The sequence below is a fragment of the Choloepus didactylus genome, chromosome 3 (assembly GCF_015220235.1).
Source record: "Choloepus didactylus isolate mChoDid1 chromosome 3, mChoDid1.pri, whole genome shotgun sequence".
Lineage (NCBI taxonomy): Eukaryota > Metazoa > Chordata > Mammalia > Pilosa > Megalonychidae > Choloepus > Choloepus didactylus.
The window spans coordinates 129,638,547-129,661,099 of NC_051309.1; the positions used below are offsets into that span (position 1 = coordinate 129,638,547).

The following is a 22,553-nucleotide window of genomic DNA, read 5'->3' on the forward strand; positions in this document are numbered from 1 at the left end:
TGCAGTAGTCAGATTCCCTGAAATTTAAGAATATCTATGGGAATAATAAAACATTTTTAAAAGCTGATTCCATAAACCAGTAATGCATACAGGAATAAGAACCAAAAATCCTTTAAGTGGTTTACAAAGAGATGACATAAATAAATACAACGGTAAAGAGCAATGAAAGATTTTAATTATAGCTCACTAAAAAAACCCCAAATGTGGACACTTTTGATTGACAACTTATGTTTATAAAAGGTGATTAACTAAATAATAAATGATAGTAACTGCAAATGTCCTTCCATTAACAGTAACTACAGCTTTGCTCTTGGGCCTCTCCTGGCTTTGCCTTTCTGTGAGGCAGCAGTGCCTCTGCAGCCCCCTTGGAGCCACAGAGGCACAAGATTGAAGATTGTGCATCGCAGAGTATCAGGGTCACTTAAAGAATTAACCAAGACACCATTAGTTAATCGGGTTTCATGGATCTGCTTCTCTTGGAGAACCGAGTTAAACCTGGGCTGTGTTAACTGACAGGCAGCCTAAGCACCGACTTAGGGCACAAGCAAAATAATGAAAATGAGAAAAGTACATCTTTGATAAAATAACCAAGATATGCAATCAGAAAATCTAAGAAAAATGTTTGATTTTGGCATACATGTAAGTTTTATGGCTTATTATTTTTAATAATAAGAAGGATGGCATGCTGCATAAAGAACCATAAAATCCTTCAGCATTGGGAACTTCTAAACATCTTAACCTGGTTTCTGCTGAAATCACTTAGAAATACTTAGGGTAAATCCAAGTACAAATAAATGAGGGGTATTGCAAAAATCACATCTTTCCAGTTAAAAGGCTGCTAAGGTATTGTTTCATGTTAGTAGCAAAGCTTAAGTGAGGCAGACACTAACTTTTAACACCTAAGTTGTTAAACCAGTCTACTTTGCTCTCCAATTCTTTGGATAACCTGAATCACATTTGGTGACAAATGTTATTTTTTTTTTAAGAAGATCTTAATTGAACCATGTTATTAGTAACATTTTTAAATCAAACCTAATCAAGGGTTTAGAAAGTGCCTAACAGGATTTTGTCAGAAGTTAAGAGGGACACATACAAGTACCTATAACACTTCATAATAAATCCCATCCAGAAAAATAACCTCTTAGGCTGCCATATTCCTGATGCAGTTTATTTCTAAACTACTTCTTGCAGAGATGACCATTTTTTAAAAATCTAAAGATGGCTGACAAGTAGAATTCCTAGACATAAATAAAACTTCATGCTAAGAAAGGTATTTATCCATACCCAGGAGAAATTTTTGCACTTTTTCTTAAATTGGTGCACAATTTTTTTTCCATAAACTTCTTGTTTCTGTAAGAATATGTATTAAAATAGAACTCACCCTGGCAATAAGAACCTATATTCCTTTTATTATTTACTTGTATATTCATCACTTACCAGATGTCTATGGTACCAGTCACTGTACTAAAAAAAATGCGGACATAGAGGCAAACAAGACCTGGGCCTTGCCTTCCCCATGAGCCTCCGGAGTCAGGCAAAATCAGTAGTCTGTAGATCCAAGACCCAGAACTGCTCAGGGAGCTTTCTTTTCTAGGCCCAAACTGTCCCAGGTGTAAAGGACTGCTGAGCTAAAGGAGCATTTTTTACAAGCTAAAAGTTATCTGATTTCAGTACCTTCTACCCTTTTCTTGTGATTTTTGGGAGCCTTTCCCTAAACAAGCAAGCTTGAGATAAATTTGAACAAAACAGGATACCATAGACCTTTGGGATAACCTTAACGATCCTGTAAACAGTGTGGGCTTCTGTAAGAGACAGATCCTGAACTTTGGCACTTTCTGTAAATAGAACATACAACAAACCATATACCAGATGAAACTTTCCAGAAATTTGCATATATCTTTTTTCTCCCTTAAAGGATACCAAAATGGCATAACACTACAAGGCAATTTTCAGAAAACGTAAAAGGATTTCTTTACTGTTTTGAATCTCAAGATACCATTTTATTGCACCAGCCAAGCATAGCAATATGTTAATAACCGGAATCCTATCAGAAGCTTTATCATGTAAGGTGACTAAAATAAAAACAATATACTGTAAGAAGAAGCCATGGCATAAATGTCAATGACTGTCTTGCTCAGTAATTATTGAACTACTCTATCTTGGTTGCCCAAAGTCATGAGGCTTACAAATTGAAGGAGGTAGGAGGAAATTTAACTCCTTGGAAGTTAAATTTCTGCATTCCCTCTAAAAAGACCCTTTTTTCTCTAAAAGGTGTCCCTTAATACTGTATTAGTTATACTTGACAACTATTGTAGGGTGGAACATTAAACAAAATCCATTATGCTCTGCATTTCAATTCTTGAGCCTACAGGTAGCCCTGCATTCACTTAGCTGGTAATTTAAATTTTCACCACACTTTAGGATACTGGACCTGACCTTGGGAAATTTGACAGAATTTTATCTTTAGAAATCTGTACACATTTTTACAACTTTTCTTATAATTATTCTAAGGAAGGACATGAATGACTCTAAATGGAAAAACTATTAAGCAGATAGGCAAGGTTTACACCAGATCCATTCTGCACTTTAACACTTTTTGGTTGAATGTAACATCAGTTCAACACATTAATGGGAATGGAAATTACTTTACTGGTGCTGAAGTAAATGTTTTGTCTAAACCCTTTCAAAATGCCTTTGAACTAAACATATAATATGATTTTATCAAATCTTCTTTCTACATTGTTTCTCTGTACTGCATGCAGTTTGATCACCTGGTATCTACATTTTTATCTCCTATCCCTTTTATCCTCTTATTAAGCAAAGCAGAAACAAACCCAAAGTGTATTTAGAAGAACATTTTTTAAATAAATTATTAGCATTCTAGGTATTTTTCCCTTGCTAACTACCTGGGCCAAATGCCTTAAAGAAAAAGGCTTTTATTTAAGAAACAAATGGATTTGTGGGACACCTTTAATATCGTCAGTCACCAGGAAATGCATATAAACCAGAGTCTTATTTTGAGAAAAGTGTTCCTTTTCTAGGTATATGGATTTCTTTCCAGTCCCATCTAATGTTACCACTGACTTTCTGTTTGAGAAGAGTGCCAATTACTTCCACTCAGAGGAGGCTCCTAAAAGGGCTGCTTCTCTGGTCCCCAAGGCCAAGATCATCACCATCCTCATTGACCCTTCAGACCGGGCTTACTCCTGGTACCAGGTAAGGAAAATACAGACAAGGATCCTTAAGGTCAAAGAAGGCCTTTAATAAAAGTATGGCATGGAAGATGGGGAATGGTTTAAGCACCTGTTACAACCTGAGGACTTTAACAAAAGTAAAGATATGCTATGTTTGATAGCCACGGAAAAACAGGTACATTTTTCCTTGCTTCCATGGAGAAACTAATTATATTTTTTCTTCATGCAGTGAAGAAATTAAATTAAAATATAGCACACAAAATACTATATCTGTGCTTCTACACATGTATAGTTTTAAAGTAAAAGGTCATTATAATTAAAAATCATTATGTTTCACCAAACACCTATGTAATGCTGCTATTATCATCTTTCGTTTTACAGATGAGAAATATGATTGGTTCACTCAAACAGGAGTCGACAAACTTTTTCTGTAAAGGCCCAGAAGCAGTTATTTCATGCTTTGCAGACCACACGGTCTCTGTTGCAGATATTCAGCTCTGCTGTCCTATTGTGAACGCCGCTATAAAGAAAACATAAATGAGTGAATATGGCTGTGTTCCAAAAAAAATTATTTACAAAACCGGCTGACATGCTGAATTTGGCCTGTGGGCACTTGTTTGTCAACTCCTTCTCTAAAAGAGCTTAAATAACTGCATGTACTGGAGAAACAACTTAGTGGCAAGGCTAAATATAACAATTCATCCCTGAAAGCCCAGACTGTCCAAACCCAGCTCTACGCCTCTTTCTTCTACACTCATTATGTTTCTGATGTCGGTTTAAAACTAGCACAGAAATTATCACTTTGAAATAATTTAACAGGTTCTAATAATAATTGTACCTATATATCCAAATACATTTTTACTTTATTACATCATTTAAAATAATTGGTAAGGAAAAAAGTCTGTCTTACTGATATTTTAATCACCAAATAGAAACATTCAATTAAAACCTGCCAAAATCAAATATGAGAATAAAACAAAATTAATGGTGTTGGTGTCTCTAGTTTCTAGGATCCTAAGTTATCTCAGTTTTGTAATTTAGAAAATGTGTCCCTACTGTTTACATGTTCATCCATTCATCAAATAATTTTAATGCCTACTGTATACAAAGTATTGTTCTAAGTGTGATTTGAAGATAAATGTAGATGCTACACTCAAGATTGCTTTCTGTCTAATTGGGGAAATATGCATAAATAACCAGTTTACAAATTAGAAAGTAGTAAATGACAGAAGAGCTACAGACAATGGATTGAGGGAGTTCAGAGTAATGAAGTCCATCTTATAAAGACCACCAAGGGGCAACAAGTTAGATTGATTATCTGGCTACAGCAAAGGAGCCCAAACACCAGAGAAACCATTGGGCATTCCCTAAAGACAGGAGGAGAAAGGATTGTTATAGGATTTGTGAAAAGCGAAATTCAAAATTTAAACAGATTGCTTTGATAGGCTGAAAGCAAAGTAGGACTGTGTATAAAGAGGTTATCAGCAGGTCAGGGCTGAAAAGCAAACTAGGGGTCCCATTTCCTTGGAAACTGTAAAGTTAAGATAAAAATGGAATGTTGTTTCCAAAAAAAACCCTTATCTGAAACTCTGCACCCAGGTTGGAAATCAACCCACGTGGCTCAGATCCTCCAGGCAAGAGTGAGATGTTCCATTCGCACAGATATGATTTCAAAAAGCCAAGTTCCTGACATTTATGATTTTAGAGAATAAGGTTTCTCAGCACTGGGTCTTTTTGTTAACAAAAGCAGTTTTTACAGATTCACCAAGAGGAAAAAGAGATTATCAGGGAGGCTTTGTGGCTGGGCCAGAGTGGGGAAAAGACATTTGAAGCAGATGGAATTTTAGATGAGCATATTGATAATAATCTGCATAATAGGAAGTAGAGACATTTTGGAAAGCTAAAATACTTAAAAGTCCACTATTCTGCACTAATCATTCATGCCAAACTCCTACTATTTGATTTTGCACCTTTTACCTTTTTCCACCAGGTATCTGGAGCAAAGAGAAATAAGCCCTTATTGACTCAAAGAGAAAGAAGAAAATTGGAACTTGGCAACCACTTAGCCCCTGAAAAATTGAGAATTTACTGAAAAAGGAGGTTTCAAGGCTGCAAGCTTAAAATATGTCTTAAATATTCTAAATAAATTACTCCACAGTGGCAAAGTGCAGGCCTTAACAAAATCGAGTAGTTTGTGGTACAGTGATTTGACTCTCAGTTGTAGCAAATGTGTTATTCAACTAAATACATGAACATCCACAAGCCCACCACTAAGCCTGAATATTTATTGGCCAATTTAGGGGAAAGGTGATTTCCATAAACCGACAGGCCTGAGCTTGACCATTATGAAACACTCTGAAACCTATTTGAATTGCTGCTTTCTTCATTTTCTGCACAATAAATGATTCTGATTCCTCACAAAGGTTACCATTAGATAAGATAATCTTGGCTTTTCGGTGCTGGGTAATATATGATAAAAGCTGTGGATTCCAGATAATGTACATGTCAGAATTTTCAGTAGTTTCTGCATTTAAAATAGCCAGTAGGGTTTTTCTAATCTAAAACTCCATTACCGGATGGCATAAAACTGCTTGACAGAGCTAGTAGTTACTTTGTGCATTATGGCTATTCACTGGACTTGATAGATGGTTTGCTTATGGGCTGGAAAGGGGGCACTTTTACAGCTTTCAAAAGTTTACTTCCAGAAAAAAAAAGTAAGAAAACTAAGTTGGCTAAGGAATCCTATGCATAAGAACTCATTCTCTACCAAATAAGTTCTCAAAAATATATTCTCATCAATGTCATAGCCTTAAAGCCTGATGCTCCAAGCAAACATTTTCATTCTTTATTAATTGCAAAACAAATAACTCTACAGCAGTGAGGGACTCTTTCCATTAGCTTTGAGTTTTGTCACAACGACTGGTTTTTAATTATTTATGCTGTGGTTCAAGTTAGTTTAATCATCTCCCTTTTCATCATAGCATCAGCGATCACATGAAGACCCTGCAGCTCTGAAGTTTAGCTTCTACGAAGTGATCTCAGCTGGGCCCCATGCACCTTCTGAGCTCAGAGCCTTGCAGAAGAGATGTTTGGTCCCAGGGTGGTATGCCAGCCACATCGAGAGATGGCTTGTTTATTTCCCCCCCTTTCAGGTATCGAGCAATACAAATTTACATCATGTTACAATCTCATTACACTGATGACTTTACCTCTAGGACAGAGGAAATTTTTACTCATTAAAACATTACTTGCTTTTACTCTCAGTTGTAAATAATGAGATTCTGGCAAAGCATAACAGATAAGCAGAGATAGGAAAACTGTTTAATTTTCTTTCTAAGAGTATTCCAGGATAATTTTCTCTGCTCTATTTTCTAGTGTGTACATTTCCTGACTGTAAAGTACTTCAAAAGCTTCAGATCCCTGATTCTTATTATAGGAAGAATAAAGCTTGAAAACCTCTTAACCAAGCAAGACAAATAGCATTTTGCTTAATTAAGTTATTTTCCTTTTGAACCACCTTGCTCAGCTATTCATAAGTCCTGAGTTTTCTCTGCTTCCCTTCTCTGTTTTGTCTGACATTAACCTAGATGACAAAGCCAGTCCCTACCGTGGATTGCATAAGTCCATATGATCACCACTACCACATATGGCTACTTAAATGCCTGTTAAAATTAAATTAAAAATTATTCCTCAGTCCCATTAGCCACATTTCAAATGCTCAGTAGCCACATTTTAGACATTATGGGTATAGAACATGTCCCTCAGCTCGGAAAGTTCTATTGGACAGCGCTGGTCTAGACTAAATGGAAATATCGGGGAAGAGGTGTGGGGAAGGGTTGCATGGCAGTCTTTGTGGTCTTCCATCATGGTCTCCTGTCATATTATCTTACTGGACCCACCCTTCTCTCTCACCAGAAGAACAAGAAAATTCTCCCCCTTACTCTGTTGAGGAATTCTGTCCACAGTCAGGTCCTTGGGGGATCTTACCTTCTTCGCCAAAAGGATTGCCATAGTACTGCTCCTGAAAGGAACTGTGGAAACGGCATATTCTGTGTCTCATTACACTAGTCTTATAACCTTCTTCTTTCCTACAGTGCTCTTTTCCAGCTTCAATGACAGAGTCATTATTTTTTTATAATCTTGATTTCCATTTGTAGTCACATGTCTAAGTTCTCTTTGTCCCTTCAAATGGCTTTTTTGTTTTCATAGTGATTGTGGTACTTCTTGGATTGTAAAGCATGAGTGCATTTATGAAGTGTGATTTATTTCTTGTTCCAGGTCATTAGTGAGGATGACCTGGCTAAGTCTAAAAGCAACACATAGGCATTCCCTCAAGATCATGTCTCTCGTTGAATAAATTCAGAGTGCAGGAATTTTTCATTGAACAGTTAACATATCTCTTTTCAGTGTGCAATGTCCCTTTCTGTTTATTTCTTTGGTAATTTAGTTGTTAATTATCGATGGGCAGCAGCTAAGAACTGACCCTGCTACAGTGATGGATGAAGTACAGAAGTTTCTGGGAGTCTCTCCTCATTATAATTATTCCGAAGCTTTAACGTAAGTTTATTATCTAATTAATTTATTGAAGTTTCAGCAGAGAACTGATTTTGAAGAAACTGTAGTTTACTGATGCAATTGTCAAGTTAACTGTTTTTTTACATACTGATTATTTTCCAATTTGACATTAACTACTTGGGAAAGAACGCTCCAATAGTATGACAAAGAAATGCCCTAAATTCTCTGTTGATTCCTAACCGTGCTCTGGATTCATCTAATGAGACCAGATTGCAGAGGTTTCCACTGGAAGGAAATTTAAAAAGCAAAACAATTGTGAATCTTAACACCAAGACTAACCGTAAAAGAGGCTACTTGAAATACGTGGGTAGAGGTGGAACCTATTTAACAGACACTATTAGGACCTCTTGGAAGTATAAAGAAGTGATTCACTGGATGACTTGTAAACTAAATCCTCATTCCTTTGTGCAACTTTCAGAAACAATGGCACACATCAAGAAATTGCTCCCGAGGTGGTGGGTTAACCCAAGAGTCCTGTGCTATTATTACTCTTAAACATAATGTCCGTTTTTTGCTCCCATTTATTTTACCCACTTTAAGTCTCACCTCACCTCTCACCTCTCCTTCAGAGGACTCAGCAGTTTCAGGGCTTGTTTGCTTTTCTTTTGCTGATTTTTTAAAGTATTTGACTCCATGAGGATCAGGTCCAGAATGGGATAAGTTTCTGAGAACAAGTGCCTCCTTAAATTTTGTGCCTTAGGTGCCTCTCTTGTTTCACCCTACTCCTGGCTCTGGACTTCATTTTGTATTTTAAATAAGACCCCCATCTTATGTTATCCATTTAAAATGCTTGGCAATCAGATGTATGCAGGCTGTGTTTGTTTCTATTTCACATGCCTGAACCAACTGGAAGATAACTGAGTTGGATGGGCTATGGATCTGATTGTCACTATAATATATATATATTTTATTTTAGGCTATAGACTGAGCCTTAAAAAAAAAAAAAAATCTGAGAGAGACTGTATTACGGAATTCTTCCTTTGTATTTCTTAGTATAAAACTCAGTTCTATAGACCAACCGACATCCCCCTTTCATGGCACACTTTATACTATATTGTGTAGAAAGTGAGAGGCAGGTTTCCTTTACCTTTCAGCATGCCTTGCAGTAAAAGACTGACAGGAAGACATCAAATACTGCTTACATCTTGTGCAAATCATATGTGGAGACACATGTAAGAGAAGCATTTTGGTTTAGAGGAAAAAAAGCAGTAGGTGGAACTCTGGAGTTTCGCCCTTCCTCCCTGAGTGTTATTTACTTGGTTGTTACTGTTAACCTCCTGAAGGGTGTATTTTCTCTACCACGAGCACTGTTAGAGCTTAGTTCAAGAACTACACAAACCCCAGCCTTAGGTATTTAACAGTCAGCTTAACCTTAAAGAAAGCTAAGTGATTTTAGTTTGCAGTTAGAAATTCAGGTCCACTTTCTGCTGTATATCTTTTTAAGAATCTCTTAGAAAAGAAAGCTTCTATTTTCTAAACTGATTTCTCCTTCAAGTTGGCTTATCTTTGGGGCTTTTTTAAATAGAGTGTATAGCAAAGCATTGTATTTCAGAAGAAAAATGTGGAGTATTCTATAAAGATGTAATCTTTTTTTTTTAATGGACTAGTCCTTGACTTGAATGTTGTGTATTTGTCCCTTCTGCATCCAGCTCAGCAGCAAGCTTTTTATTCATCTCCACTGCAGAGAAATGGCAGTGTAAACTTGAGTATTCACATCAAAGCAATATACTGTATACAGAGACCTGTAGGTCACTTTGCACCTGGGACATATCTGGCTAAAATACCCATTACACAATTCTCTAACTTTGTTGGGGGCTCAGTGGGTAAAGTAGCAAGATAAGATATGTGTAGTTCCTGAAGCTGCAGCTTCTAGTCCAGCACGGCTACCTAAGCTCTCCCCTGCTGATAGAGATACTGTGCTTCCATTGAATTTCTTTTTATATTTTCTTGTAAGTTATCAGTTGGCCTGACACACCTTGTGAAAACCAGCAGCGCACATATTGTAGAATATTTGGAAGTTTCATGCCATTGTCATAGGTCTAAACTGTTCCTTCTTCAGTCACGTACTTTGCAGGTGTTTATCTGAAACCTGCCCTCACAATTTAGTTTATTCTTAGTGGAGTAAATCTGTCCTGAAAGTTTTTTCTGGGGTTCTTTGGAAGTGGTCGGGGTTCAGAAATGTATGTTCTTTGAAATACCATTGTATCAGTTGGTAAGAGAGCCTGTGTACCCTTTGGTCGGTATTATCTATTATTTTTCCTGTTAGTGATGGTGAAGATTATCTGCTTAAAGTCCCCTAAGAATATGCTGAATGCAGGCAGATATGAATTCTCAACTATCCACATAAATCCAAGGCTTTGCACACAGCAGAATGAATGAATGAAACCAGGTTTATACAGAGGTTTTACTACACTGTCTTGGCATAAAAGACTTCTTCAGTGTAAGAGGTCTGTAACCTGATTATCTTCAGTATGGCAAATTCCAGTATCAAATCTACTTTCAAGAAAAATGACTGTCAGTTTCCATTGTCTAGAGTGTTCTTTATTCCTTTGCACTGTCGCTAAAGAAAGTGTTCAAGGCTTTCTCATTTCATATGAAGTCACCAGATAGTCTATGATGTCCTAAAATGATTTATAGATTTTAAATGATATATTGAATATGTAAGAAAAAATCTTATTTTCTTGGTGAGTTTGAATTTGATTAGACATAAGCAGCATAAGCTTAAAACTATATAAATGGGAATTTCCTCATTCAATTAAATAAACAGGCATTTTACAATTCTGCTTCAACATAATCTAAATTGAGCCTAAATCATAAATAGGTGTGATATACTAACACTACTTTAGCTTTCATGTGATGTTATATAGTGTTTTAAAACTGATCACTTGAGGAAATGTAGGAAATTAGCAAGGAATTGTGCTAATTTGTGTAAACTAAAAAGAAAAATATAAAACTTTTACTTTTTCCATGAAATATAGCCATTATACTTAGTCATAAATGACCCAACAAATATCTTTACACTTAGAAGTGCTAGTTAAATACCTGAACCTGATGTGTAGTTCTCACTCAATTAACCTGCTTAAAATGAATGAAACCAGACTGAGTTACAAGAATTTTTAGTATTAATTTACTGTGAAAACCAACAAATGGACAATCGGTGTTTGAAGGCCATGGTTGAATTATTCCCAACTCACTTTAGATGAGTTTGCATCAAAATGTGCCATTTTAGAGCTTTTTCTTTAGAAAGAAAAATAGTCATATTGTCCACTGATCTCCTAAAATTTGTTAGTTCTCTGGATGACCTGTGAAAGAGAACTTAAAAATGCTAAGTAGTAGTAAGCAGGAAGAAAATAATCTTCTCCAACTTCTTATAAAGAATTTGTTTTTATAAGTGGTTGTAACATTTCAAAATGGCATACATTTATATTTTCTAAGTATTTTACATATGTTGTCTCATAACCACAGTATGTTATAGGTACTATTAGCTCTATCTTTTTTTGAATTAAAAAAAAAAACAGGGAACAAAAGCAGTTAAGCCAATAGTCACTTAGCAAGTAAGTTGAGAAGACAGGTTTGAGACTCTCAGTCTGGCTCTGGAACCTACCTTTAAATGGGCACAAGATGTTAGAAACAGAGCAAACAATATTATGGGTTTTTACTAATGAATAGTATATCAACAGGAAGTTTCTCCTTTATAGAACTGGAACCTTAAAATGAGTTTTTTAAGTTGTCTCAGACTTCATTTTGAAAAGAATCCATCTCTGGTCACACTGAATGTCACTTTGCAAAATGTGTGATCATAAGGATATGCAAATTAAAACCACATTGCAATACCACTGTGTACCCATTAGAATGACTATAAAACAAAAGACAGAAAATGCCAAATGTTGGCAAGAATGTGGAGAAACTGGAACCCTCATCTGTTGCTGATGGGAAAATAAAACAGCGAACAGGTTGGCAGTTTCTTAAAAATTAAGCAGAAGCTTACTGTGGTAGATTGAATTGTGTACCCCAGTTTGGACATGTTCTTGGTCTGCATTCTGGTAGGCACGGAGCCATTTTAAATAAGATCTCTTCAAGATGCTACTTTAGTTAAGATGTGGCCCAACTGAATCACATTAGGCTTTAATCTGGGTTACTGGAGTCCTTTATAAGAAGAGTGATAGAGAGAGAGAGAGAGAAAGCCACAGAGAGCCCCAAGAAGCTGGAAGTCAATGGAACCCAGAAGAAAAAGGAGAAGATGCTACCTTGTGCACTGTCATGTGACTGAAAAGCCAAGGACCAAGAATTGCTGGCAGGCCGTCTCTTGCTGACACCTCAAAACCGTGAGCCAATAAATTCCCATTGTTTAAGCAATTAAACAATTTCCATTGTATGGTATTTGTTTTAGCAGACTTATAATTGAATGTTCATAGCAGCGTTATTCATAATAGCTAAAAACTGGAGCAATCCAAATGTCCATCAACTGATGAACATATTACAAAATATAGTTTATCTGTACAATGGAACAGAACTCAGCAATAAAAAGGAAATATCCAAAAAAGGCAAAGTTAGAAAGCAAAGCAGTAGTTCGCTGGCACTGGTGGTGAAAGTAGTGATTGATGACAGTGGGCTCAAGGGAATTTTTTCAGGTAATGGAAATATTCTAAAACTGGATTGTGTTGATAGTTTTACAACTATATAATTTTTACTAAAATATCATTGACTTGTGCACTTATAGTGGGTGAATGTTACAATATGTAGATTCTACCTCAAAAAAAGCTATTAAAAATAAAACATATAATTGGTAAAAATGTTACATTAAATCATAAAAGTACATTTGTAGGATGAGAATTGATAAAAAAAACTTCTGTGTTTGTGCCATATTAGTAACACATTAAGTGACAGTGTTTTGGTTTTGAAATTTACCTATGCTATTTGCAATTCAGTATTCTCCCTTGGAAACGGTCTTTCAATTTAAAGGCATTTTAAACATCCTTTAATGCTCTAAGTGTAATCTGAATGCTCCCTAGACCTCATCTGCCCAAGGATGGAATTAAGATCACATTTTCATTAATGTAGAAATGTTACCAGTTGGAAGCTGAATCATTGGAGAATTATAGTGTGCCTGCCCACAAGTCACTTCCAGCTATTTTATATCTCCCCAAGTGATATTCCACCAATGCTTAAGAATCAGTCCATTCTTGTTTAATTCTTCAAGTCAACAATGTGTTATTGAAGTTTTATTGAATGACTATTTTGCATGTGACTCTGGGGATACAATGATGAACAAAGTAAGCAAAATCCCGACCTCCAGGATAGGGTAGATGTTAAGACAGACACTAAACAAGAGAGAAAACTTCATCCCCAAAGTTCACTGCCTGAAAGCCTCTAAAGGAGGAGCACAGCCATGACCAGGGCTGCCAGGACCCATAGGAGAAGGCTGTTTCCTTCCCGAGGTCCCCTTCAGAGGGACATTGCTGCTATTCTGAATCAATGTGGGGAGAAGATCTTTCTCCATCTTATGTTAAGCTTCTTCACTTGGGTTCTAAATTAGCAATACCCTAAACTCACAAGGTCCTTCATCAACAACAGTCCTTTCACTTCTGCCTGTGACTCTCCTCTATGGGAGTCTAGACAGTCCCTTAGGCCACCTGGAAAATAGACATGATCTCCCTTCTACCTTCCTCTCCTTCTCATTTTCACCCAGACACACTTAGATTAATGCCCATGAACTCATGCATGTAGAAACCTGGCACTGGGTGCCAGACACACACACACACACATTTTTTCTCAACAAGTCCCAGCCTGACACTCTACTGCATAAAATCTAATCAACTAGCAGACATGGAAAAAAAACTGATTTTTCTTTTGATTCTTAATGTTAACACATGTGAAATTCAGTATTTCTCACAAAAACATTCTCAGAAGGCCACGCATGTTAACAGTAGGCACATGTATTTACTAATCGTGTATCTATAGTAAAAGTGTATTAGCAAAAAAATAATAATAATAATAAATGATCTGGATTCTGGATTTTGATCATTTGGATACCTTAAAATGAGTCAAAATTCAATTGTGGAAATTGCTAGTAGCAAAATGTTAATGAAAATATGTGACATCCACAGCAGATTTCCAGAAACTTTGTTATATCAGTGCCTTCATGTACAGCTTATTTAAATAATGCTATCTTTTTTATTAACACCTTGCATTAGTGTGATACATTTGTTACAATTCATGAAAGAACATTTTTATAATTGTAACTATTAACTGTAGTCTGTTACTTGCAATAGGGTTCACTGTGTTGTACAGTCCTGTTTTTTTTTTTAATTTTTATTCTAGTAACATATATACAACCTAAAATTTCCCCTTTTAACCACATTCAAACATTTAATTCAGTGCCATTAATTATGTTCATAATGTTGTGCTACCATCACTACTATCCATTACCAAAACTTTACAATCAACCCATATAGAAATTCTACAATTTAAGCATTAACTCCTCATTCCCCACCCCCACCCCATCCCCTAGATTCCAACTCCATGAGTTTACTTATTCTAATTATTTCATATCTAAATAATACAATTTTTATAGTGCTCTCCTTGTACTTCTATGGAATTAATTTATTCAATTGTCTTTCTGTTCAAAGAAGGATATAAACATGATGAAGACATATGTTATGTCCTGATCTCACACAATTGCTTTGTTTTCATTTCCTAGCTACTAAAACAAAAACCATATAATGTGTTGGCTTAACAACAGGAATTTATTAGTTCTTGCTTTGGGAGGCTAAGAAGGCTTACTTCCCCCAGGGTTGGTATCTTCTGGCTGTTTGGCAATCTTGGAGTTCCTAGGCTTTTCCATCACATGATAGTGCACATGTGATGTCTTCTCCTTTCTCCGCTGGATTCTGTTGACTTTCACCCTCTAGCTATGCCTATGGCTTCTCTTTCTGTGTGGAATTTCCTTTGCTTATAAGGACTTCAGCCATGTTGGATTAAGGTCCACCCTCATTGAGTTTGCACACACCTTAACTAATAGCATATTCAAAGGTCCTATTTGCAAATGAGTTCACACCTAGAGGACCAGGGATTGGGACTTGTCTTTTGTGGGGAACATGCTTCAGTCTCCAACATGCTTTTATAATCATGGGAAACTGGCTTTGCATAAGTGGGAAGTGATTAATCCTTTATTCTCTTTTATCTCCAAAGCAGTAAGGAGGCAGAAATCCAGGTTTGCACTCCATTTCTAGGGTTCTAGACATAAACTCCTTAAGTTTAGCTGCATAAATAAAGACTGTGCCCCCAGATCATACCCGCACATAAATACACATTAAATCACACTAATTTTTAAATCAGCTTTATTCACACATAATTTACATATTATGAAATTCACCCATTTTAAGTGTACAGTTTGATAAGTTTTGACAAATGTATACAGTTGTGTACACCACCACAATCAACATGTAGTACATTTACGTTAATCTAAAAACTTACCTCAAGCCCCTCTGCAGTCGATCTTTTCCCCTCAACCTGGCCCCTGGCAACCTCTGATCTGCTTTCTTTCACTTAGCATAATGCTTTTGAGATTCCTCCATGTTATTTACGTATAGCAGTAGTTAGTTCTTTTTCATGGCTGAGTAATACTCCATCATATAGATTTGTTCATACATTCACCAGTTGATGCTTTACATTTTTATGGATGTTATCAAAAAAAGTTAATAAGGACATTGTTCCAGTTTGCTAATGCTGCTCTTTTGCAAAACAGCAGAAATGGATTGGCTTTTATAAAGGGGGTTTATCTGGTTACAAAGTTACTGTCTTAAGGCCATAAAGTGTCCAAGGTAAGGCATCAACAAAGGGTACCTTCAGTGGAGAAAGGCCACTGACATCCAGAAAACCTCTGTTACCTGGGAAGGCATGTGACTGGGGTCTGCTTGCTCCCAGGTTGTGTTTCAAAATAGCATTCTCCAAAGTGTTGCTCTTGAGGCATTTTGTACTCTCTTAGCTGCAACTCCTCTTCAAAATGTCACTCTCAGTTGCTGTCCAAAATGTCACTCTTAGCTGCTCTGAGTTCCCTCTGTCTGTCAGCTCATTTGTATGGCTCCAGTGATTTAATTCAGACCCACCTCATATGGGTGGGGTAACACCTCCATAGAAATTATCCAGTCAAAGGTCTTTCCCACGGTTGACTGAGTCACATCTCCATGGAAACACTCAATCAATAGGTTCCAACCTAATCAACACTAATACGTCTGCCCCCACAAGATTGCATGAAAGAATATGGCTTTTTGGGGGGAACATAATATATATACAAACCAGTACAGTCATTTTGTACAGATCTCTGTGTGGGCATATATTTTCATTTCTCTTAGGTAAATACCTAGAAATGGGCATGGTGAGTCATATGGTATGTGTTTAACTTTATAAGAAATTACCAAATTTGTTTTACAAAATGGCTGTAACATTTTGCATTTCCACCATCAAAGTAAGAGAGTTATAGTTGCTCCACATCTTTGCCAAAACTTAGTATTGGTCTTTTCAAATTTAGTCTTCTAATGAGTGTAGTGATATTTCATTTGTGATTCTCTTTTGCATTTCCCTAATGACAATTTGAGCAAATTTTCATGTGTTTATTGGTTATTCATAATTTTCTTTGCTGAAATGTCTTTTCCAATCTTTTACCCATTTTGTTGGTATTGTCACCTTTTTATTGGGTGTTCCAGTTTGCTAATGCTGCTGTTATGCAAAATACCAGAAATGGATTGGCTATTATAAAGGGGGTGTTCTAGTTTGCTAATGCTGCTGGGATGCAAAACACCAGAACACCAGAAATGGATTGGCTTTTATAAAAGGAGATTTATTTGGTTACACAGTTACAGACTTAAGGCCATAAGTGTCCAAGGTAACACATCAGCAATCAGGTACCTTCACTGGAGGATGGCCAATGGCATCTGAAAAGCCTCTGTTAGCAGGGAAGTCATGTGGCTGGCGTCTGCTCTGGAGTTCTGGTTTCAAAATGGCTTTTTCCCAGGATGTTCCTCCCTAGGCTTCAGCTCCTCAAAAATGTCACTCTTAGTTGCTCTTGGGGCATTTGTCCTCTCTTAGCTTCTCCGGAGCAAAAGTCTGCTTTCAAAAGCCATCTCCAAAATGTCTGGGTAAGCTGCAGCAACTCTCTCAGCTCCCGTGCATTCCTCGAAGTGTCCCTCTTGGCTGTAGCAAGCTTGCTCCTTCTGTCTGAGCTTATATAGTGCTCCAGTAATTTAATTCAGACCCACCCTGAATGGGTGGGGTAACACCTCCATGGAAATTATCCAACCAAAGTCATCACCCACAGTTGATTGAGTCATGTCTCCATGAAAACACTCAATCAAAGGATTCCAACCTAATCAACACTAATACGTCTGCCCCTACAAGATTTCATCAGAGAACATGGCATTTGGGGGGACATAATACATCCAAACTGGCACATTGGATTTAGTTATATATTCTGAACACAAGTCCTTCATTAGGTATATGATTTACAAATATTATGTGACAGTCTGTGGCTTTGTCTTTTCATTTTCTTAATTGTCTGTAGAAGAGCAAAAGTTTTTAATTTTGATGAACTCGTAATTATCGTTATTTTTCTTTTATGGTTTATCCTAAGAAATTTTTGCCTAATCCAAGGTTACAAACATTTTCTGTTATTTTTTTTTTTTCCTATGCTTTCTTCTAGAATTTTTATAGTTTTAGCTCTTGGATTTAGGTCTAGATCCATTTCATGTTAATTTTTAAATGTAGTATGAGGTAAGCATTCATGTTCATTTTCCCATAACAATATTCAGTTGTTCCAGTGCAATTTGTTTTAGAGATTACTTTTCCCATTGAATTATCTTGGCACCTGTTTTTGAAAATCAGTTGACCAAATATGTGTGGATCTATTTCTGGACTTTTTATTCTGTTCCACTGATTTAATGTCTGTCCTTATACCAGTACCACACTGTTTTAATTATTGTAGCATTATACTGTCTGGCGGTGAGGTAGTATTAGACTTCCAAATTTACTCTTCTTTTTCAAACTTGTTTTGACTTGCCTAGATCCTTTGCATTTCCATACACATTTTAGAATTGTCTTTTCAATTTCTACCAAACAAAAAAGTTTACTGGGGTTACATCGACTCTACAGATAAATTTGGAGAGAGTTGATACCTTAAAAATATACAGTATTCTGATCTATGAGCATGGTATAGCTCTTCTTTTTTTTTGTCTTTTAAATTTTTGCTCAGCAATGTTTTGTAGTTTTCAGTGTACAGATCTTCCACATATTTTGTTAAATTTATCCCTAAGTATTTCATAATTTTATGCTTACTTAAATGTGTTTTTTTTTCCAATTTCCTTTTTATCATTGCTCACACTATAGTTTTAAGCAAAATATTGGAAGCAGCATTCTGAGCAGTAGCGTGGCAATAGGAAAAAGTGACCCTAAATTAAAATTCTCTAATGAAAGAAAATACAGCAGCAAAATCATTGAATAACATAAGCAATGTGAAAGAGTTATCACTGTGGACTGTTACTTTCACTTTTATGTCTAAGTATGGAAATGACTGGTTTATTCATGATGAACAATATACAGAATATATCCAGAGCTGTGAAGAAGAAAGTCCTTAACCTAGAGGCAAAAGGCCTAGGCTTGAATGTCATGACCTGCATCCTGAAAAGGCATATAGTCCAAGATAAACAAACTTTGCCAAACATTTCCTTCTTTTTAATTTTGTATTCAACTAACGTTGGTGAGTGCTCACAAAGTGCCAAACACTATGCAAAGTATTATAAAATGGGGAAGAATCCTACTTCTCTTATCTTTAAGGGGTTATAATAAAGGCTCAAATGAGAAAGAATTCTATGAAATATTTTGATAGCTTAAAATATAAACTTAACATGCTTCTATTATTTCTATTATAAATTAAGGAAAATCCCCATTTCTTGGTGTTGTTACTTTAAATTCAGACCTCATGCAAAAAGAAGAAAATAGCTCTGGAAAAAAAAGGTAAATGGATTATAGCTAAAGAATCCTAAAATTAATCCCTTCAAGATACACCAAACCCTTTTTCTTCTTCTATTACCTTGTAGTCACCCACTGTCTGTATCCATAGACATGGACGAAGCCTGACTTGTCATTTTTAAACCCTACAAAAGAAAGGATCTGGCTTGAAATATATAAAATTTTCCCTTCCAGATAAAGGAGATAGGCTTATTAATTTCTATTAATAGGAGACCTTCTGCTGATAGTTTTTCTTTTGAGAATCTGGCAAACTCACAAATCTGATTGAAACAGATGGACTGAGAAACAAAAGTATGCCAAAAGACTTTATGCCAAGGGATGTAGTAAAAAAGTTGCCGTTTTCCCTTGTTATAGATTAATGATATCAAAATTAAAATATTTATGTTTTAGGTTATTGTATCTTATAAATTGCTTGAAAAATGACTTTTTTGTTTTTTGTTTCATTTTTTAGTTTCGATTCTCATAAAGGTTTCTGGTGTCAGTTACTGGAAGAAGGTAAAACAAAATGCCTTGGGAAAAGCAAAGGAAGAAAATACCCTCCAATGGACTCTGATGTAAGCATAGACCTTAAAAATACAAACTAAATAAGTAAAATTATAAATAATACCATTTCTATTTTCTTTGAAATGTGATGTAAAGCAAAATTTGGCCTTTCTTAAAATTAAAAGTCTGTATCAGGAGTAAAATTTTGATTCAATGCAATTTAGGTTGCTTATTTTGATTTTTCCAATTATATATTAACTGTCATGGAAGAAGAAAGGAAAAGAATAGAATTTGCCAGTTTGAATCAGAACAAAGAAGGTAGCAAAAAGACTACCTCCACAGAAATTTTAGCACTAAAAATGTTAACTGAAACCAAGGAAATTGAAAATAGAGCAGCCTAAAGTTTCTTTTTCTTTCACTGCCTAAGTCACTCTAGTAATATTAATTACTGATATAATATACTAAGCTTTGAACTGTTAACATACTAGTAAGATGAAAGAATTAATACATTTCCTAAGTATTTAGGCATTTTAGAGACTGGAGACCCACATACTTTGGTGTAGGTATCTAGCACTTCATGTTCATTCTGTTTAGAATGGTGTTGTGATGATCACTTACGGCTGCAGTTTTCTCAGTTTGAAGACCCTTTTTACTTTGATACTTATTTCATATATTAAGATTTATTAATATTATTTTAATTTCATAATCAGTCCATTCATGCATAGTTTGGATATACGAAGGTAAGTAGATCATAGTTTGTAAAGAAAACAAAACTCAGAAATTAAAATATTATTTGGATTTTTCTCCATAATGTTTAATACATTGTGTTAACTGAGAATCCTACAGTGGTCTGAACCTATTTGAATACTTTTATGTAACAAGACTTTGAGGACCTTTTTTGCTCCAGGCCTGCCTGATGGAATAGGCCTGCCCTCAATAGGCTCATAATTAAATTCTACCTAGGCAGCATTGTAAATTTGTCCCTGTTGTTTTGACAAATTGCATTCTCAGAATTCCAGTTTTCTTTGATTGAGTATTGAAGTATAGCTTCAGCGCATTATGAAAGCAATAGACAACACTTTTTTTTTAAATACAAGGTCAATATCTACAGTGTATCAAAAAGTTATATAAACTATATCATTTTCATTTATGGAAAAATTATTTCCCTATATGTTTATGAATGCTAAAATGTTTAAATACATGGTAGAATATCTTTCTTACCATTTTATCTTACTCCTCTCTAACATAGACATAGTGAGAGACATTACACTAAATTTGGTGGTAAAGACGTAAGAAAAGTTTTAACAAACATAACCTTTCAGAATATCAATTCTATTCTATCTTTCAACAAAGTTACCATGTAATATTTACTGGCTTTATTTGGGAAAGCAAAGTAACTGATTTTGTGCAAATAGTGTCCACAGAAGAAGCAAGAGTAAAGGAGCCTTCATAGAGGTGAAAGAAACACAGATGTGGAGAATGGGTTAGAATAGGCAGTACTGACCCATGCTGCTCACCAATCCTTGCAGTAGAGAAAAATGCAAAAGCTCCTTCTCAAAATTGTTATCAAAACATCATAGAATTTTTCAAGTCAAGAATGGCATTGGCCTGTTTCCGCTTTGGCTTTATCCAAATATGTTGTAACAAAGGGATAAAGGCTGGCATATCTTAAATCAATATCACTAAATCTATTAATTCTCTAAATCAAAAACATATTATAGATTCTTCAATTTAATAATGGGACAATTAACAACCTGATAGTAAATTTATTCTGGACTTTTCTTGTTATCTTTTTTTAATTATCAAAGTATACATTATTATTATTCCCTTTTATTACATTCCACATGAGTTTGCATGCATTAGTAAGGCTACTGAAATTAGCATACATCCTATCTGTGACCTTACCAAAATCTAAAATATTCCCCCATCAGAAGGATCATTGTATAACAGTGCAAACAGACACTGTTTGCACAAAATCCTGCATATCGCCAAGTTCTGTCTTAGTAACTTTGGGTCTGAACATATTAAATTCTCATATAGTACTTGTTCTACTTTGCAAATGTCATAGATTTGTCAGCTGCCCAAGTCTGTGGAGAGAGAGGATCCAGGCAGGGGATGGGCCCCTGATCTGGGTTTGGGGATCTCTAGGGGATGCTCCCCATTCTGAAAAAGTTGATATCATGGATGAGGAAGTGGGGACTTGACATTTGAGAGGAACTAAGCTAGCGATATACACATACACACGTAATGAGGCACAGGGCAAGATTTTGGCTACAAAGTAGCACAGATCCAGGCAGCCAGGGAATTCCAAAATGATGCCCCAAAGACCAATAAGCTCAAGCATCATTGAGTCATCCTCAGTTTCAGGAAGTTCAGTCTAAACTGCAAAGGGTTGGATAGCAGCAATGGATTCCAGAAGGTTCCATCCTCAAGTCAGGATGTTGGACACAACTTAACCAGATGGGAAATGTTAGAGAGCAAGCTGGTAAGATTAAGGTAGTCCCAGAATACTTTTGTTCCAAGGAAGGCCTCAGTCATAAAGAGGAATAATGAAGAATGAGATATTAAAAGAGAACACAATGGGGAGGAATTTAAGAAACTCAGACTCTATACAAAGACATAGGGCTCATCCCTGGATTCCAGGTCTGATTGGCAGAAAAGGAGGCAAAAAGTAATTGGGCCCCAAGATGTGTTATCTGGGAAATACAACTTACCTCCGAATTTCTCTGGACTGAGTATGCCAGCTCTGACTAAAGAAGACCAAACACATAGGGAAATGAAACAAAGCCATAAGCTTTGGGCTCTCCCTTGATCACAGTAATGGTTAGAGTATAGCACAAATGTTCAGTTTAGTTCCAATGATCATGATTACTGCAAAAACCATTACATCACAGTGAAATTATCAATACAAAATAAGCCTTTTTTTCTTGGCATTTAAAATAGGGAATGAGATATTACTTTCAAAAGAGTAGCACAGGAATTAAATTAAAAAGCTTTTAAAAGGTTCAATTCAACCAAAAATTCTTAGAAGAGTATAAAGTACAGATACAAGAATCCCTCCTTCACATTCCTGACAACGGTTACCTAAACTATACATGAACCCCACTAAAGATAGGACATGCCATCTCACAACACAAACCCTTTCAATTTTTGGATAATTTCAATTATTAAAATATTTTTCCTTATTGAAGAGAAATCCACTTCTCTAAAAGTCAGGATAGTTTAGAAGGCAGTCTATTCCTTCCTTGGATCAAATAGATCAAAGGTATATTATACTGG

At 35.8% G+C, this 22,553-nt stretch overlaps 1 protein-coding gene across 4 annotated transcripts in view; it reads left to right on the plus strand.

Moving 5' to 3' along the window:
* The window catches only part of NDST3 (N-deacetylase and N-sulfotransferase 3), a 188,478-nt gene that overhangs the window by 163,305 nt on the left and 2,620 nt on the right, over positions 1-22,553 (plus strand). For all 4 annotated transcript variants that reach the window (XM_037830545.1, XM_037830546.1, XM_037830547.1 and 1 more), the window contains 4 exons: positions 3,042-3,216; positions 6,176-6,346; positions 7,642-7,751; positions 19,243-19,345. In XM_037830545.1, coding sequence (XP_037686473.1) covers positions 3,042-3,216; positions 6,176-6,346; positions 7,642-7,751; positions 19,243-19,345 — 559 coding nt within the window. The remainder of the gene's footprint in view (positions 1-3,041; positions 3,217-6,175; positions 6,347-7,641; positions 7,752-19,242; positions 19,346-22,553) is intronic.